This window comes from Pogonomyrmex barbatus, unplaced genomic scaffold (assembly GCF_055798465.1).
Source record: "Pogonomyrmex barbatus isolate J1 unplaced genomic scaffold, ASM5579846v1 scaffold3, whole genome shotgun sequence".
Classification (NCBI taxonomy): Eukaryota; Metazoa; Arthropoda; class Insecta; order Hymenoptera; family Formicidae; genus Pogonomyrmex; species Pogonomyrmex barbatus.
In genome coordinates this window covers 21,597,487-21,616,541 of record NW_028297127.1, presented here as the reverse complement: position 1 = coordinate 21,616,541, position 19,055 = coordinate 21,597,487, and the positions used below count along the sequence as shown (strand labels likewise).

Here is a 19,055-nt window from a genome sequence, read left to right as displayed (position 1 = left end):
CGACGACTGCGAGCGGCGACTCCGCCGCCGCCGTCGCCCGCCGCCGCCGCCGCCGCCACCGCCGCCGCCACCGCCGCCAATCGAGCGGGAGGAACGGAGACGGATTACGAGCGATTGCATGTAATAAAAGCGACGTGCCATTCAGAGTCAATCAAGTGCCGCTCGCCATTGGTTCGTTGACTTTCTCTCCTGCTGAACTCTCAACCCGCGTCGATTAACTCTTCTCACGCGAGACGCGCGCTTTTTCGCCGTCTCGTTCGCACCGCATACCCGACGTTGTAAACGCGCTACTCGCGAGCGGATTTTCGCTACCTCTCTCGTCGCGAGAGAAATATATTACGAGGAGTGAAGGGAGAGGGGACTTGGCAATCGTCGGGCGCGCGGGACGCGGCGAAGTCACGTTCACGGTGTGAATGGTTCACGGTGTAATGTAATCCAGATAGAAATTGCCATGGCGATTCGTAGTTGCTTTCGTCGTACGTGAGACACTCGCGTTCGTCGTACGTGGAACGCACTACTGCGAAAACTTTCTAATCGCCATCCCGAATTTATATTCGCGTCCATGTATGCCACGAAAACCTTTTACGTCGCGCTAAAATAAGATATTTAAATAGAGATGACAATAATGACAGGCTTTATTTTGTGAAAAATTATATGACATATGATTATATGACTCTAAATAAGAATCTGTCCAGAAATGGCTATCTCTGATGGAAGATTGTATCTAATTATCTCTGAGAAAATATATAATATATATATATATATAAAACATCGAAGATGTATGATATGGGATATCTTTATATATAAGCACCTTTGATATTACAGATATAAAAATAAAACTTTCATTACCGCGATATAAAACGAGTATATCGCCGACGAGCAAATAAATTGTCCAAGAATAAATAATAAGATAATTACTTTAATAAATGCTTAATTAATCACTAATTATTGTTACAAGCGAGAAGAATTAAACCCGATCCTCATGAAGCACAACACCGTAAATTTCTTCCTATCTTCCCTCACGCCATCGCTCCGATTACCTCGCTTATCGCGCGCGCCTCCATTGCGCATGTTATTACAGAGAGAGAGGAAATGATTTGCGCAGATAACACGAGCTGAGTCATATCCAAGGAAAGTTTAGGTCGTCTCGTGGCGCAACAACAATCGTGCCCGCTCGGCGGCGAAACTCGCTGATCGCTTCCGAGGATGTTGCCGTGTATCGAAAATACCGCGCGTAGATACGCGAGCGTATTTTAAATACGTTCCCGAAGTAATTACGGGTCGCCGAGCCCGAGTTATAGTTTTTCCCATCAGGGACATCCGTGAAACGGGACGAGATTAACGATTATAACGGCACTGCCCCGACGCTATATATTTATTTTTTATCGGGCGCGCGCGTTCTTTGGTGCTATCGCAAATGCGTTGATATTAGTAGATTATCGCGATTAAGTTACATTACATAAGTGATTCCTGAACGGAAATCGATTCGCGTCGCCTTACGACACTTTGTTTCTTACCCGAGGTGCGTTTTCCCTACGTACATTTTCAAGATATTCTTTTTGCAATAACCTTCGTTTGATGAGTACTTTTTCCCCCTGTTTTCCATTTCTCGTAACGTCGAACGCTTGTAAAGGAAGAATAATTCATCGAATCGAAAGGCGTATAATTGAGAATTTTGTAAGGAACAAAGAACCGTTTGTAATGTGTACAAAGGCCATCTGGCTCTCTCGTCTTTCCCTTTCTCGTATGCCTTCTGAGCATGCGATATTACATATGTAGTATCTTTATCGCTGATTACACGCAGTATAACGTAGATACTGCGTAAGTAACTGTGAAATAATAGATAAATAGATTTATCGTCAACCTTATCGATATACTAAAATAGACGAAACTAATCCTAGACCTTCCCTAAAGAAGCGGCAAAAAGGAGAACTTTAAAAGGAAATCATTACTTTCTTGTCAAATTTAATTTTCTTACCTGAAAAATATTTTCAAACAATATTTTCGAAAAGAAAAAAATTGGTAATTTTTATTTTCAAAAATACAAATCACTCTTTTTATTTGAAATTCAACGAATATTATTTACATCAAGGCGAATGTGAATCGCATCATTATGGCCAACTTTCATCAGCCGCTAATCAGTCATCGAACGACGCCGCGAGCAATAATCGTAGGCATGATAAGCACTTATCGATCGCACCAATGACAAGACACTATCGTCATTGATTTGTAAACCGCTATGCGGACTGGCAGATCGATAAACGCGCGGATATACCTGTTTCTCTCGTGGGAATACGAGATCAGCCGCTCTGAAACAATTCAACAGCAATTGCTTTCGTTTCGCCTAAAGTAAATATCGAGCGAGAACGGATTACAGCGCGATACGTCGCCCGCGGGGAATTCACGACAGAGAACTTCACTTAAATCATTCGCCGATGGTTCGTTATCATGTGTCGTGACCTTTGACACTCTCTGAACGCCGAGTTATTACGAGTTTGCAAGCAGGAAAAAAAAAAAGAGAAGCAGGCAGGAAGCACGAACGGGCTTTCGTCATGCGCATAGTGATTTATACCGACTCATACTAATTCGAAATTCTGCCGCGTAACTATTAAAAAGAGCCTGATCGCCGTAATCTATGCGAGAAGGCGTTAAATCAACGCGTGAGCATGCACGCGCGTCGAGAGATGAATAAACGTATAAATAATTCACAGTTACGTGCGCGCGCGCGCGCGAGCGCGGGGCTTGAGAAAGAGCCGATCGAGATCTTGCTTTCCTTGAGCGGGCTTCGCCGCCACGTACAGTACTTCCACGAGTCGCGTTCCGAATTATGTCGATCGTCATTTCCACGCAAACGCGCATCGGGAGGCGATAACGCTTCCCGATTTCCATCGGGAATGCGACGACGGGAATTCGCGCCGGGCGGAGACCTCGCGATCTTCGCGAGTCCGCGCCCGACGAAAATCGAGATCGGCGCGATTTTGATCGCGGCGTCGTATTATATTTTTGCAAGGATCGCGCGCGAAATCGCACAAATCGGGCGCCGCGTAAAAGGAGACGCGTGTCGGCGAAATCGAGGCGCCAAATTCGCACGAATGCGAGAATCGCCTGGGGGACGAGGAGCGCGCTATCTTATCGCGTTATAGACGACGCGAGAATATTACGCCCGCCATCGCAAACAGATAACGGCAAGATAACTCTTGATAAGGCGAAACGAAAACCATTCGGTTTATTTTTACAGCCATGCAGATGCTTGGCGTCAAAGCGATAAAGGAAAAAAGAAAAAAAAAAAATTAAAAAGAGAAAAAAACCACGTGCCTTTCACCTGTGTGCTCGCCCTCGATCGAACGAAAAGAATCACTCGAGAATAAAGTTATGACTCGAGTACCATCGAGTAATCACTCGTGAGATCTGACCGTAATTACACGTTACGTTTAACGACGCGATGGTTGCTAAAAAAAAAAAGAAGGACAAAGTCCATGAAATCTTTCTCGTCATGTATCAACGGCGAATATATTTTACGCTCGTGAAAGAGAAAGAGAGAGATGTTTTTACTACGGAAAAAAAGAAAATATATTCCTCCTTCCCGGACATAATTAAAATCACATATACACTAAAGATTTCGTGCACGGATTAGGTGCAATTTGTTAAGAGTTTCCAGAGTCTGATGAGTTAATAAAGTTTACTGTTTTAAAAGACCTCGGAACACGCGACAACTTCGTGTAAAATATATGAAATTCTTAATTTTAAACTTTCACAAAAGCTAAAAGTAATACGATAATCGGTTGTCCTTAATTCCACGTACTTTTGCCTCGTGTACCTTTCACTCTTGTTTTCACAAGTAATGCTTTCAAGTCAACTTCACAATGTGTAACAATTAAAAATAACACTTTAACGAGTAAATATCAGCTGACATGATAGATATTTACGAAGAATAAATATTGATATCTTTGCTGTTGAAATGGGATCTTGTGCCCGATAACTTTTTTGAATCTTCCGACGTTCCCTCATCGTGCTTTTGAGCCACGCATCGATTATCATTTGGCCTTGTGAGACGCAATTTCACACAAGTGTAATATCACACCATTACAATCAATTTGTTTATTTATTCTGTAATAAAACAAATTTAATATAAATTTACCGATTTTTTTTTCGACGTACGCGACTCCGCCGAATTTGAAAAGAGCTGCCTCAGGTACTTCGCAAAAGGCTAAATTTGCTGACGATTCCGTCGAGGAAGCCCGACGGCTTCCTAACACGAGAAACACGAGATTATACACACACCTCGACTGTCGTATCGCCCTGATGAAATCCGCGCTGTCGTCTCCATTAACACGCGCGAATGGTGCTTCGTAAGCTTTGCGTCCGAGTCCTGAATGTAATGCCGCGATAAATCTAAAGACCACACTTTGTTCAGCAAAAACTTGATATCATCCCCGATCGTCTTTCCTAAATCAAATATTTAATTTCTTCGTTCCGCGGAAGGAGGGGGGGGGGGAGGGGTGGAGTCGAAAATTAAATATTTAGTCTGCGTCCTCTTTGCAAGAGAAGACAGAGGCTCGAGTTCGAGGTTCGCGTTAAATATTTTGCGTTACTCGGATGATCGGAGATATTTCACGGATATCTTTCCTTTCCGGATATCTTCGTCCGAAAAGGCACGGTAGTTACCAGGTGACCGGTAAACAAACGATGAATCAGTATACCTCGATATCAGCTATATCGAGGCACCGCGTGTTCACGTCGAGCACACACGGCGCTACCTATTCAATGCCGGATGCCTAACGGGATCTTTGAATTTCTATTGTGCGTCTCTATTCAGCCCGGGCACAATGGCACAGAGAGAGAGAGAGAGAGAGAGAGAGAAAGAGAGAGAGAGAGCGATTATTGTAGAGAGCGAGCCTTTGCGCACAGAGTTGCGGGTATACGCGGCGTTAAAGAAAATCCATCTTACGTATCTGACCTCGCGATATACGGAGGAGTCTCGAGATACTGCGTATATCGCGCAATTACGGTGACGTTAACTGCCGCAGTCGGCTAACTGTCGTATATATCGCGAGAAAATTAGCGTAACTTTGTGGCATTAATGAATACGTCTCTAAATTTCCCACCGCGGCGTGTTTCATCGCTACAAACGCCGGAACGCAGGCCGCACTCGTGCCTTTTCACGGCGGACAAAGGATCGCGTTGTAATATCAGGCGAAGTTCACAGTTGTATTACATAAAAAGAGATTTACGTTTTCTTCCGCGAAAGAGATTCGTGAAATCTACCGGCTGGTCGAACGTGGATGCGGGGAGGGGGCTGGGGCGGGGGAGGGTTTAATACCACGTGTGAAACGATCCGCGAAGGATAGAGAAGATTACGGAGTTGCCGGACGCATTAATATCGGGTGCAGATTGACGTATCGATTTACCGAACGTACGCGTGCCTCGTTCTTTTCCGCGGCGGAGAAACCTGTCTCAAGGTCCGCGAAGCAGCGATGTAAATTACAAAGCGCCGGGTTGCGAGTTCGCCGAATGTCCGCCATCTGCGCCATTAATTTCCAGCCGCGGCGCGGGACTTCGGCCCGAAAACCTTGACTCACTCGCAGGAAGACAAAAAGAAAAAGAGCCAAAGAGCTCCTTGCGCAAACGCTTGAAACGCGCGAGAGGCAATGGCGTAATCAAGGTTTTAGTACCGCCCGCTCTCGTCGAACTGGCTCGAGGGGCCCTTCACTCCTCAATCTAGACAAGTCGATTTCAATTTATTACGCCTTTCATCTCCCCGAGATCTCTCCAAGAAGATAATCGGGATCGTTAATATTCGATAGCATTATTACGACAACGTAGGATAAGATAAAATATAAATATCAATGTGCAAGGACGACAACGCATCAAGATGATGACACATATGATGTGCGTGTAGTCGAGAACTCAAGATCGATTATCCGATTGATTATCCTTTTCTTTGCTCTTTTGTTTCTTTTTCTTTTGCATTCTTCTCCTTTTTTTTTCTCTTGCACATGTCACAGCTTTTGACACGTCAACAAAAGTTGAAACATTCTATTCATCAAATTCTTTTACGGATTTTCAACTTTTTTTTTACATTTGATACTTTGATCAGTCAGATCGATCGCTTTTGATGTTACATCTACAGCTTTTTTTTATTTAACGTTACAAAATAATTGATAAAATTTCAAACCTCAAAATAAATTGTTTATTCACTGTTTATTTCAAATCTATCTTGATAAGTTTATTTGCCTTGCAAATTGAATTTCTTTGTACAATTTCTTTATATTGAGAAAAAACTTGAATCAACAGCATGAGCATCTAATTGGAAGTAATTTTGTTAATTCAATGACATTATTAATGAAACAAAGAGCTTGATTATTAAAACAAGAGCATGGCATACTGTTTCATTAATAATGTCATGGAATTAACGAAATTATTTCCAATTAGATTATGCTGTTGATTCAACAGCATTTTTTTCTCAGTGTAGGCATCTTAAAACAAGCGTCAAAAATTTCGCTTCAGATAACGTTTGGAATTGTGCTCTGGTCAGCATCACTTAAAATTTGGTTCTAAGATGAAATCAGTTAAGTTTTACGTCACGTGTTTTGCTCGGAATTTGTCGTACAATTTGCAAATACAAATTTAACTCGATCCCTCCTTCGTCCCTTACTTTAAGTAGAAGACCCCGCTAATTACTCAAATCTCAAAGTCGTCGCGAAGACGTCGTCCCGACGGCCTCCGCGCGCGACGCGACCTTCGTCGCGATCGCGTTGCAGCGCGTTGCATCGCGTTGCACCGCAGCCGCGGTGCAACGCGACGGTGTCGCCGACCGCAGAGGAAACACGCCGACGAGCGGATATATCTAACGGGTCGCCCAATTTACGCCCGACTCCGCCGCCGCCGCGCCGCTCAGGAGGAGAGGAGAGTGCCTCTCGTCCGTGCTATAACACGCGATCAAACGAGATTAGAGCGCACAAGTTGCATGTGCGCGTGCGCGCGAGCGTGTGTATCCATGCGTGAGCTCGTAACTCGGACTAATCCGCCTAACGCCGTCCGTTACGGACTCTCGGGCTCCATACGCGATGTATGTTCGCCGCGTATTACGCCATCGTGTGCATGCTCTCTCTCTCTCTCTCTCTCTCTCTCTCTCTCTCTCTCTCTCTCTCTCTCTCTCTCTCTCTCTCTCTCTCTCTCTCTCCCCCTCTCCCTCCTTCCCAGCCTCTCCTTCTCCCGAACACATACATACATATATGTATTAAGCTGCAGCGCATATGGTACATGGCACCGCGTACATATCCTATACATATGTAGAGGATGGCGTGTGTGACCCGCTTACATGAGAGAACGCGCGACTTGCTTTCGCGTATATTACAGATAACTGTACTGTCAGAGAGAAGAGAGAAGAGAGAGAGAGAGAGAGAGAGAGAGAGAGAGAGAGAGATTTGTGTGCGCGTGTGCGTAGCACACGTGAATTGGCAAACGCACACACGCACATACGCGCGAATAAGAAGGAGAAAGAGAGGAGCGCGATATTTATGCGCGCGTGTACGACGCGTCGGGGAGGAAGAGCCGTGTGCCGTGTCTCTCAGACACGTACACGCAGATACGGTACGTGGACGACGCGGTAATTAACTCCGTACAGGATTAGAAGGCGTGGGTACGCCGACGAGCGAATTCACGGCGAGCGAACGCTGCTAACGGCGAAGCGAGGAAACGTGACGAAATTCCGAGCGCAGCCCGGAATGCGCGGCCGTTCCTCGCCGTCGAGGAAGACGATTCCGGATGCGTTGCGTTGCGTCGCGTTGCGTTGCGTCGCGTTGCGTCGCATCGCACAGCTCGTGATTCGCGCTTACGCCGCACGACGCGATACGTAGTGCCTCCCGCTTCTCATTCGCAGTATGTCGATTGCCCCTCGCTCGGAATGTAGAAAAGAAATGAAAATATCGACGATAGAGAAACTTGAGGCGCGTACACGTGGAGATTTTGACTTTTATTTAAAGAGGGATACGAGAGAGAGCAGTCTTTAAGCAGTCTATAAAATCGCAAATTAATTAATTAAAATTAACGTGTATTTCTGAAATGCGTATGAGATTCTCCACTCTCAGGCATTTCGCGAAACAGGCTTTGAGATTAATAAAGTTACAAGTATAGATATTTTATATTTCCTCGTAATATAAGATAATTTAATATACCCCATAATTAGGAAATTATAATTCAATATGTACGCCCACAAATTAATATATTATGGTATTACGTGGGCGAGGTAGACATCAGCCTTACGACCTCAATTACTTTGAAACATTCGCTATGGTATATTTGCATCTCATCATACAATTCTGTGGGAACGAGTCGAAATTCTCCATACCTGCACTCGGCAGTGCACTTTACATTCTTTTGCATTCGTAGACGACAAGAGGGACGCATTAAAAATTATAAATAAACCTATGGAAGGATAAACCTATTGAATTGAATTTTTCTTTAATCTCCCGCTCCTCCAGGAGATGCCATTGTGCGAATCCTTCGTTACAAAAGCGAATTATCGAGGAATTTCAATGCGGCTCATCCGTTACAAAAATATAGTGAGGAAAATCTAGCCGGGCCAATGATCGTGCACATCGGAGTCCCAACTCCATTGTTGCTCACCGCCGTCGCGCGGAGTGCATAATTAATGACCTTCGTGCCGGCGAGTTTTGCATTGCAAATGCCACTCGCGGAACGTTCGCACGCACATATGTATATATGCACGCACGCGTATCCGTGTCGGGAATGGAGAAAAAGGCGACGAGGAGAGAAAGAGGGAGGAGGAGGAGGAGGAGGAGGAGAAGGAGGGGACGACGAACTGTTTTGTCAACGACAAGCGACGTGAAAGTTTCGCCAACGATTGACACAATCGTAACGATTTACTTCACACGTAACGTCCTCGATGTATCACTATTCGACTAGTGGCCTTCTTCCCGAAATGCATCAGTATATCAGAGAGCATCGATTTGTTATTCACTGACGAAAGCGTATTTCCGCGTTGCATAATTAATCGCCTCGGTACTAATAATAATTATAGAATTTACCCACTGACCTCAAAGTTTATCAAAAAAACGCATTACCGAATATCCATGATGGTATAATGTTACAAAATAGTTTTCCGAGTTAGTAGAGACGGGGGAGAGAGAGAGAGAGAGAGAGAGAGAGAGAGAGAGAGAAAGAGAGAAAAATTGTAAAGTAGAATTAATATAGGTCGCATTATCGGAACGGTATAATTGAGACTCACCATTGTAATTATACGGTGAAGTGTATAATTAATATCAACCAATCATAGTTAATAATACGCTTCTCAAGTTATTTGCCGAGTGAAAAATTATTCAGGCGACTAAGGGCTGGCATATTTATATATTATTTGCAAATAGTCTATAAGTTTAAATGTCAATTCCCAAGTGTAGGAAACTCGAATCTTCTTATTTGTATTATCGCGAATTGCTCGGTAAAATAATAATCATTTTACAACAATAAAAATGAGCAATAAAAATCTAAAATAATAGGGTTTAAATTTGAATTATGATCTTGTAATCATAAACGAAAATTATCTAGATACGAAAAATTAGCTAAAATAGATAAATGACTAGCAAGCATCGTGATATCGCATGTTTTGTATCCAATTAATTTAGATAGATAAAATAGAGACAGAAATAATTTACATCTGAAGAATTTGTCAAAGAAAAGATCTCTGTGAGATCCAGTTAGATAATGGCCACCCACACCTCTCATAAAAATGACTATATGATTTGGTTATGAGAACTAAATTTTTTTGTATATATTGATTTGATATTGCTGCTATAAATTCTACATGTGACAAATAATTTTCTAGCAGATACAAAAAACAACAATACATTTTAACTGTAACGTTTAGAATTTTAGTTGAACCAGCGAAATATTTTTTTCAATGCATTATTTTTGAAAATTATTTTTAGAAATTATTTTAATATTATCAATTTATCGTCGATATTTATATAAACTAACTGCTATATAAATATCTGGAATCCTCAAAATGTAAATTTCCTTTGAAAGTACCGTTGGTTGCTATCGTTTCACTCATCGCTTTGTCTTCGTAGCCTTTCTTCAATTACAACATAAAGACGTCCAACCGTTTTAAATATTTACACATGTTACATAATTTTCACATATTCATAACATGTGTAACTATATGCTTATGTAGCAAAATTTGAAATATGACGTAATATTTCCGTTTTCGAATTTGGCCGACGGAAAAAAAACTGATAATTCATTCACGACGGTAGGCCAAAATTCGATAGTCAAAAACTCACGTTTTGATCGAACTCGAATCAACGTAAATATTTTTTATAAAATGAATGCAAAAGGATCTCTAAATTTAAGATTCTATCTAATCTACCTCTTTTTCCTCAAATTTCTTAAAAAAAAATTTCAAAATATCGAGAAAAATCGAGAATTGAAGCTCTCGCTTCCCAGACAATTACTTTTTAAATCGTTACATTGTTCTATAAATCCAACTTAAAATCGCTGATTCATAATCATATTTGCAAGATCATTTGTAAGATTTACTACTTTTATCATCTGTTCTTTTTTTATAATACGTGCCTACGCAAAGTTCTAATTAATTTTTAATGTACACATCGTAGTCTCAGTTGCACAACTCACGTTGCACATTTTTCTTTAAATATGACATGGATACATGTTATGAGCGTGAAATTTTATTTACAACTTTCCTCATTACCTCGCCACATAAAATCAATCGGAAAAACGAATCTTGAGAATCTCTATTTAAGATAATTACATCAGCCTTGCATTCAGTGACCAACACCCGAAATCCACAGTATTTATATACTGTGGATTTTTTTATGTGCTCATTTATGACGAAAATTATATAGAATATAGAATTGTATATAGATTAAAAGATATTATATCATTACGTTACAATTAAATTCTGAAATAATTCTGTGTTTGGTATAACGTTAACTATCGGATTCCTCTTTCGTCTCAAAATAAGAGGTACATAATTTACTTATCCGAGCATAGTAAAAGTAGGCTTTTTCGTCCCTTCTTGTCCCTTTTTTCATGTTCGCGTTCATGTATCGCGTATTTTTTTTCAGCGAAATTGTTAGTCAATCTCGGATGCGCTGAACACGTGTCACGATTCGCTGACAGTGACCTGGCGAGATGCCACGTGGTGAAACCACGTGCGAAATGAATCCACACTATTGTGTTCGGAAACGTGCGTTAATTGCGCTTATCGAACGATGCTTATCGATATGCTAAAACATTGCCTGAACATCGACACAAATATTCCGATACTGCGAATATACACTGTGGATTGGACATTCGAAAGAAATGGACTTTAGAGCGAAACATTTCGCTTGCCCCATATAAATAAAATCTAATTTAAATTAAATTTTATTATATTACTAATCTTTTGTGACATGTTTCGTAAATCGATAAATCAATGTAAATTTGCACGAAAGCAATGATAAATTTATTTTAAGATAGAATTATATTGAGAATAACATAATTAATTTACCCTTTGATAATCGCAGCGCATAAGGGGAAGGCAACAACACTGGCAAAACTTGAGCTTGAAATTTTGAGTATCGTCTGACATTGATATCACAATCTTTCACAAGTATTTCGTATTTCACTTACTATCATTCCTTCCTATTACTCCTATTCCAAAGTTTTCGTTTTCGTTAAATTCTCTCTGTCACTTTGTTCATATGTCAGTAATCCGAAAATTAACACTGTATTAATAAAACTGCAAGTGTCCAAAAGGAAAAAGTTTTTTTACGTATAAATTTTTGTACACGCACTTTAACTTAATATTAACGCCGAAAATTTAATTAATATTACATATATACCGATAAGAAATATAAACGCGTAGATTTGCAAAAAAAGTTCTAAATACTTAATAAAAATCTTTGGTTCTAAGAAACTTAATGTATCTATAGAAACAGTCTAAACAAGAATGAAGAAGTATCCGAGCCAGGGATAGGGCCGAGCTTTCTTATACGGAAGGCCTGAGGGAAGTAACAATCTGTCAAAACTTCGAAAGACTTCAGAAATATAAAATTTCTTTATACGCGCTTAAGGTTATGTGCCTCCTAAGGTTTATGATCGATTTAAATTTTTCCATAATTTATGCGATATAATTTGCAAAAAAATTACATAACAATAAGATACATATTTTTTTTCTAAAACTCATTATTCACGAGCCATTACTTTCACAAAAGTTTTTTTTGAAAGCTTTTTACGCGAGTTGTGAAAACAACATCGTATAAATATTCTTTTGTAAAGTAATAATTTAACATGATACAAGAATTGATTCATAGCAAATGTTTAAAAAAATTCTTTTTGGAACAAAAAAAAAAAAAAACAAAGTCGGGCAATCTAATAATTTCGAACAATTTCGTACAAAAATAAGATAAATCTTGATTGATACGTTTCGTCCATGTTAATAACAAAATAGTTTGGGAAACACCTTCTCAACGAGAAACAAGAAAAAAGCGAAACCTTTTTTATAATTTTTCTTCAACAGATTGACGAATGATAATTCCTCCGTCGGTTTTTTGTCGGGAATTTTTTATCAACAATTTTTTGCTGTTCAACAACCTTCTTTTCCTGTTTATATAAATTATATAGGTTCGCGGAAAATAACGATTTCACTGAAAGGCACAGAGTACGTCCTCCTCGAAGGAAATTGGAGTTTCCTTGTTATCAACTCGTTAGAAAGATCAACTCGTTAGAAATAAGAGAAGATGCTATCATTAGTCTCGAAAATAAGAGAAAACAATAAACGTGAATAATTAGCAAACGAGGACGGACAGATCAGATCAGATCGAATAGATCAGACTTTCAAAATTCCAATATATCATCTGTACAAAAAAGTGCAAGCACCTTTGTTATTAAAAGTCTATCTGTGACAAAAATTAGATACCCTTCATTTATCATATTCTATGTCTTTTACGAAGCAAATCTTTTTATGAGGACGTTTTTCTTATCTGCAGGATGCAAAAAAATATATTTCATTATTGACTCGAGACTAATTTAGTTAGTTTAAAGTTTCAAATTTATGTTTAAATTTTAATCGGAAAAAAAAAAAAATTGAAAAAGAAAACGAACGGTATTACTGATGAAAACATAGATAGGTAACAAGCGTTTCACGAGATCAGAGAAAACATGCGACATTCTCATAATAAAAAAAAATGAGCGTGACTAACCTTCTGTTGCGCCAGCCTGAATGACTCCTCGAAATGTTTATGAACGGCTTGCTCAGCTCTTTGCTTCTCGAGTCTTTCCCGTTCCATCTTGGCCTTTTCCATCTCGCGCACCTCCGCTTCACGGCGTTCCCTGCAAGAGGCAAACAAACGAAAACACTCAGTACCGCCGTTATACGCGCGATTATGCGAATCGGTGCGTATAAATTAGCCTGCGGCTTACGAGGTCATTAAGAAACGGATTTACGGATGCTCCGCGAGCGCAACATCGCCGGATAAATTTCCGCTCCTGGATTTCCTGGATGCATTATCCAAGCCAGCATGTGATCTTAGCTGTAGTGCAACTTGTAGCCCTTAATTACAGAATCGTTAAAAACACAAACGCGTACTTATTGATTATCGTAATCGCCGACGCGCATACACATACAGACACGCACAGACTGGTGTTGCTCGATTGAAACTTTACTAACTTTAATCTCTCCTTTATTTACTCAGGTAGAAAGCGTAATTCGAGTCGAGTTCCAATTAATGAAAATTAGTTCCATCCATTTTCATTTTCGAGCTTTCCAAGTGGCGACGAAAGGCTAACGTCGCGAGGCGCGAACGTCTTTATACGTCGCGCCTCCGCAACGACGGTTAAACGATAGACGTAATTTATACGCGCGTAATTTATACACGGCCGTGTAAAGGAACTCCTCCTCAACCGCTCTTATGCTCCCCCGCGTTCAGCGTTCCTTATCGATTTATCTCTGCCCTACAGCCTGCGTTCGCAAAGCTCGGCGGAAATCGCAAATGGTGGTAACGCGAGGGGGGGGGGGGGGGAGAGAGAAAAGAGAAATGCAGGGGCCACGATTGCCCCGTCTCTCTAGGGGCAACGAGCGTTGTCAGCTGTTACCGTTACCCGATGCCGAAATCAATTGTCGGATCTCCGCGTTCTCCGGTTACAAGAACGTTGCACGTTTCTTTTTACGCTCCACGAGAGACGTACATTTTTATTGATTTTCTCTTATCGGTATTAGGTATCGGGTTTTTTCAATACGTATACCTCACACGACACGCACGCGGTCGAGAGAAGATTTATGAATAATTCGCATAAAAAAAATTCAATCAATTTATTATACGGAGAATTTATTATACGCCTCTAGGGAAGGAACTGTCCTATTGTTTTATTTTCGCGTGCGATCTTTCAGAGAATTCGCTTTGGAGTACGTAACTTTTATCTCTCGCCTCCTCGCGCGGCAAGAAATTCGCTCGGCTCGCATAAACGCAACGCGCATCGACGGAGATAATAAAACGCAAACGTCTGGCTGGCATATCTATCTCGCGACTCTTCAAAAAAAGGCAGGGAGGCGAAAGGAGGAGGGGGGGGGGTAAGATAAGAGCATTCATTAACGCTTGCGCAAGTTATTTATACTGTTACGTGCGCAACGCGCGCGTGTTTATCTACACGCTCGGTCGGCGGACCTTACAATGCACGCGCGCGATAAATACGTCCGCGGGTATCTTTCTCTCTCTCTCTCTCTCTCTCTCCCCCCCCTATCCTTCCCCCTCGTTTCTGTCCTCGCTGCTCTTCCTCTCAACCCTTTTATCTCAACGCGCGCGCACGAGTGCGGTGCACTCTGTTCTCTCACTACGCCTTTTGAAAGAGCAAAGCGCTGTTGATGTATGTGCAAAAATCTCTCTCCGGAAGAGGAATAGAAGTAAAAAAAAATAAGGAAAGATGCCGAGTTATCTTTTGTCTGTCAATGACAATAAGAATTTATCGCATTCTTAACTAACAGGTGCCTAAGGTCGAAAAACATTGTATGTAGAAAAAAAAACAGAAGCTAGGACCTTGAGCATGATAAAGGAATAGGAATAAATATAATAATTCATATTTCTTTCTGTTGAGATGTATTTCTTTTTATATTATTCTATCATTTCTAATCCGAACTACGAAGAATGTATCATGAATGTAACACGTGCGGCTCATTCTATGTTTGTATGTACTTCGGCATTTGCAACACGACTTGTTAAAATGCGTTTAAAAAGTGCATTATCGAAATTGTGTAAATATAGAAACTTATCTACTCTTTTGCTGGCAGTATCATGTTTGACATCGCGACGTCGAAACGCAATTATGTGCAAATCGCGTTATTAACCCTCGCTCGCTCGTGAAGTAACTTAAACTTCGTTATCTAGCGCTCTCGAAAAAGATTTTTTTCGAGGTCGCGAATGCTGCAAATAGCATAGATCGTCGGTTTTAAAGTGACTCGAGGTAATTGAGTCAAGCTTCCTCGGTGTTTGCATATCTAACGAATGGTGAGATAGCAACTTGGTTTCGTCAGAAAGATATAATGCTTTTAACATCTCTCGTAATTTACTTTTGAAATGGCAATTTTGAAAAATGACATTCATAAAAATAAAGTTCTTATCACCATATGTGTGTGTGTGAAAGTACATTATAATGCGACACAATCATCGAACAAATATGTGGCATATTTCAATAAATTGTGAATCAACTGTTAAGAACACATTTTCTACCTCCTTTTTCTCTCTCTCGATAAATTTAGATTCATTTTATTTATTAAAAACGTAAAATTTTCAAATCAATAATCATTTCATTATTAAAAATTAAAAGTCTAAAATATTGGAATTAATAATTAAATCTGAAATGTTTAGATAATTGTAATATAAAAATATCGTTCAAAGTAATTAAAATTAATATTAAAAATTTGGCTGTTCTTCGATTCAATAAAGAGCACATTTTTAAAGCTCATCAAGCTTTACGGAACTTGTATAAGAGCAATTATCGAGAAAGAAGCCAGATCCCGTTGGCATTCGCATTCGAGTTCGCACTCTTCGGAATTGCACGACGACGACGACGATATGCATAATGCGCGTGACATAATGCAATTCAGCAGCGAGAGTGGTTACCGAAGCAGAAAGAAACGAGACGAGGCACTTCCAGGAGATCTGCATCCGAAGAATCGCACGCATGCATTCTTAGAAGGTAAAAGGTGTCATTAGTGAGAGACCGTATACTCTATACATATATGTACTCTATTTTAAAAAAGTTTAAATTTTGAATAATAAAAAATAGAGAAGTTATATATAATTTGTCATAGTTTTAATAGTATGCACCTTTGTGAATGATGAAAATGATAGAAAGTATTTTTTTATTTTAGTGTAATATTTTAAAATCAAATGTAAGCCTAAAACTTTGAAATTCAGAGTTCAGCTTTTAAGTTCGGCAAAATCTATTTTGTTGAAAGAGTAGTAAAAGCTCATATCCTACTTTTCCTAGGATGATAATAAAAAAAAATCTAAATAATCAAAGTCATTCTCAGAATTCTTAAAATAGAACTTTTTAAAATATTTCCATTTATGTTCCGTTGTTAAGAGAAGGAGACAATCGAGAGGAAAGTTAAAAGAGAAAAGGAGGGGGGGAAAAAAAATAGGAAAACAGTAAATAGAAATGATAAGCAAAAGGAGAATAGAGAAGGAAAAAATTCTTTTTTGTCGTCCTGTCCTCTGAAGCTCTCTCCAGTCTCGGTTGGACGTTCCATAGATGAGGAACGTCGGGTAAAAGAAATCGTGCTAAATCTTATAAAACTTACAAAGAAACATCAGAAGAAATAACAACGATATTTCCGATCTCAATAAATAATCTTTGCGTTTCACATCTCATAAGTTGATATTCCGTGCATAAATGTGTTTCGAAAGTCCGTGACAGAATTATGAGTGAGTGACACAAGATGAATAGATTACGGGTTGATGAGCTTGATTTCGTTGAATAACCAGCGAAGGTTAGGTTAGGGTTAGAGAAGTACTGAGAATTGGACTGCGTTCAGAAATAACACCCGAGTGCACCCAGAGGCCCTATTCTTTAAATATATCGCATACAAAAATCCTACGGTGTATGTAACATATACCATAGAATTTTCATATGATGTTTCAAGAATAAGAGCTTATCTAGACAAACTTGCATAGCAGCATAACCACATATGCGAAAGGAAAATCACCCAATCGCATTTCTATCATAAAGACACATGTAAAATTCGATTGGACAATTTTCCTTGTGCATATGGTTACGCTGCTATGCAAGTTTGTCTGGATAGATCTTAAGGATCCTGGTATCATTTTATCCTTGTTTAATATTCGACGAAAAAACACAGATAATACATCCGGTATTTCTGAACTCGATTCGGCACACGTCATTGGGGCGGTCATTTCTCTCAAAATTTCTCTCTGTTCGATGTGGAAAGCCTGTGCGTAGATAAATACAGTGAGATTGTTTAAACAAGCAGTGGAAAAGTAACGAAGTGAAATAGAAAATAGTCTGTGAATGACTTTCCATCGAAGAATCAACGTGGTAGATTAAGACGGCAACGAGACGGCTCTTCTCTCCTGGCCTGGATACAATACAGGACGATATAACCTATAAATGTAGATAGATATGAATGTGTGTGTGCGTAATACGACTTGGATGTGTGGATCTCACGACGTAAAATAAGCACGGTAAGATTACTTGTAAACTTTTTCAATTTCTAAAATCTCTCGTTAGCCCCCGTAAGGATCACGGGACATAATAGACGTATCTCCGAGTCTGGCTTTGCTTGATTATCTCCCTCTTTAATATTAATGATTTGCCCAAGCTTCCCAAGTACGCGTAAAATCGAGAAAACAAGCGACCGTTAGCGCAACACGCGCGCGCGCGACGAGTATAATATTATTCCTACGCGAAAGTGTTAAGAAATCGTGACCTAAGGTCAACCGGTTTGTATTCCAAGCAGCGATAGCGAAAGTCTCGCGTTACTGAGCGAGCAAATAATAACGACGCCGGTGCTTTGCTTTTCCGCTTTGCTCGATCAAAACAGATCCGTTTTTGCGTAATATTTACATCGGCATGGGTTATTCCCGGACGTAACACGTGAGAAAATAGAAATTTCGCCGTGTTTCGGAGAATCCATTGATCAGCCAGAATATTAACGGAGAGAGTCGGTGTGTGTGTGTGTGTGTGTGTGTGTGTGTGTGTGTGTTTGTTTACACACACACACACAAAAGCGCACAAGGAGACAACGGCTACAACTCCTCATTGTTATCTGGTTGCTCGTCACTCGAGGAATCTCAAGGACGACGCACGAAACGGATCGACGACGAATCACCTTGGCGCGAGATCGTAATTTGAATAATAAATAACGCGCGTTGCGTAAATCGCGACGCGTGCCGTGTCCGTGGCGTTTACGCAGCGGCGTTCAATTAAGGGATAAAATCGCGGACCCCCGCGAGAGATCGATCGGACGACGGATGAAATATAATCGTTCCCATATCGCTTATCGATCATGGCACGATCACGGGCATCGATATTTCACGCCCGCCTCGGGCACGATTATATACTCCGGACCCGTTTCCCCGATCGAATCTACACGAGTCTCATGAATTTTGCAAGGCGCCCCGGGAATTCCTCGCGTACCGCCTTCGACCTCCCGGTGCTTTGATCCAAATTCTAACGCGGTCAAGAACCACGTGCGCGCGATAGAAAATATCGAGTAGCATTTTCTAATCGAGCGCCAACGATAAAATCGCACGTTTCACGTTGGCTTTACAGCGGTTCCCCCCCCCCTCCCCGTAATGCAGAATAATACGTACTTTCGCGTTCATGTAATTAATTTTATCGACGCGGCATTAATTATGCTATTCAACGTTAGCGCTCTCGCCTGTTTCAACAGTTACGCTCCGACGAATTATAATTGCATTCTGTATTCCCACCTGCCACGTAACGAGATATTTCACGGTGTGTATTCGAAAACGAGCACTTCCGTCGTTGCTAAAGATTCGCCGTCGCGCGGCATT

At 40.6% G+C, this 19,055-nt stretch overlaps 1 protein-coding gene across 6 annotated transcripts in view; it reads right to left on the bottom strand.

The window, feature by feature from the left end:
- Positions 1-19,055, bottom strand: part of Kdm3 (Lysine demethylase 3) — a 112,340-nt gene that overhangs the window by 15,216 nt on the left and 78,069 nt on the right. For all 6 annotated transcript variants that reach the window (XM_089079532.1, XM_025219046.2, XM_089079530.1 and 3 more), the window contains one exon: positions 13,224-13,353. In XM_089079532.1, coding sequence (XP_088935658.1) covers positions 13,224-13,353 — 130 coding nt within the window. The remainder of the gene's footprint in view (positions 1-13,223; positions 13,354-19,055) is intronic.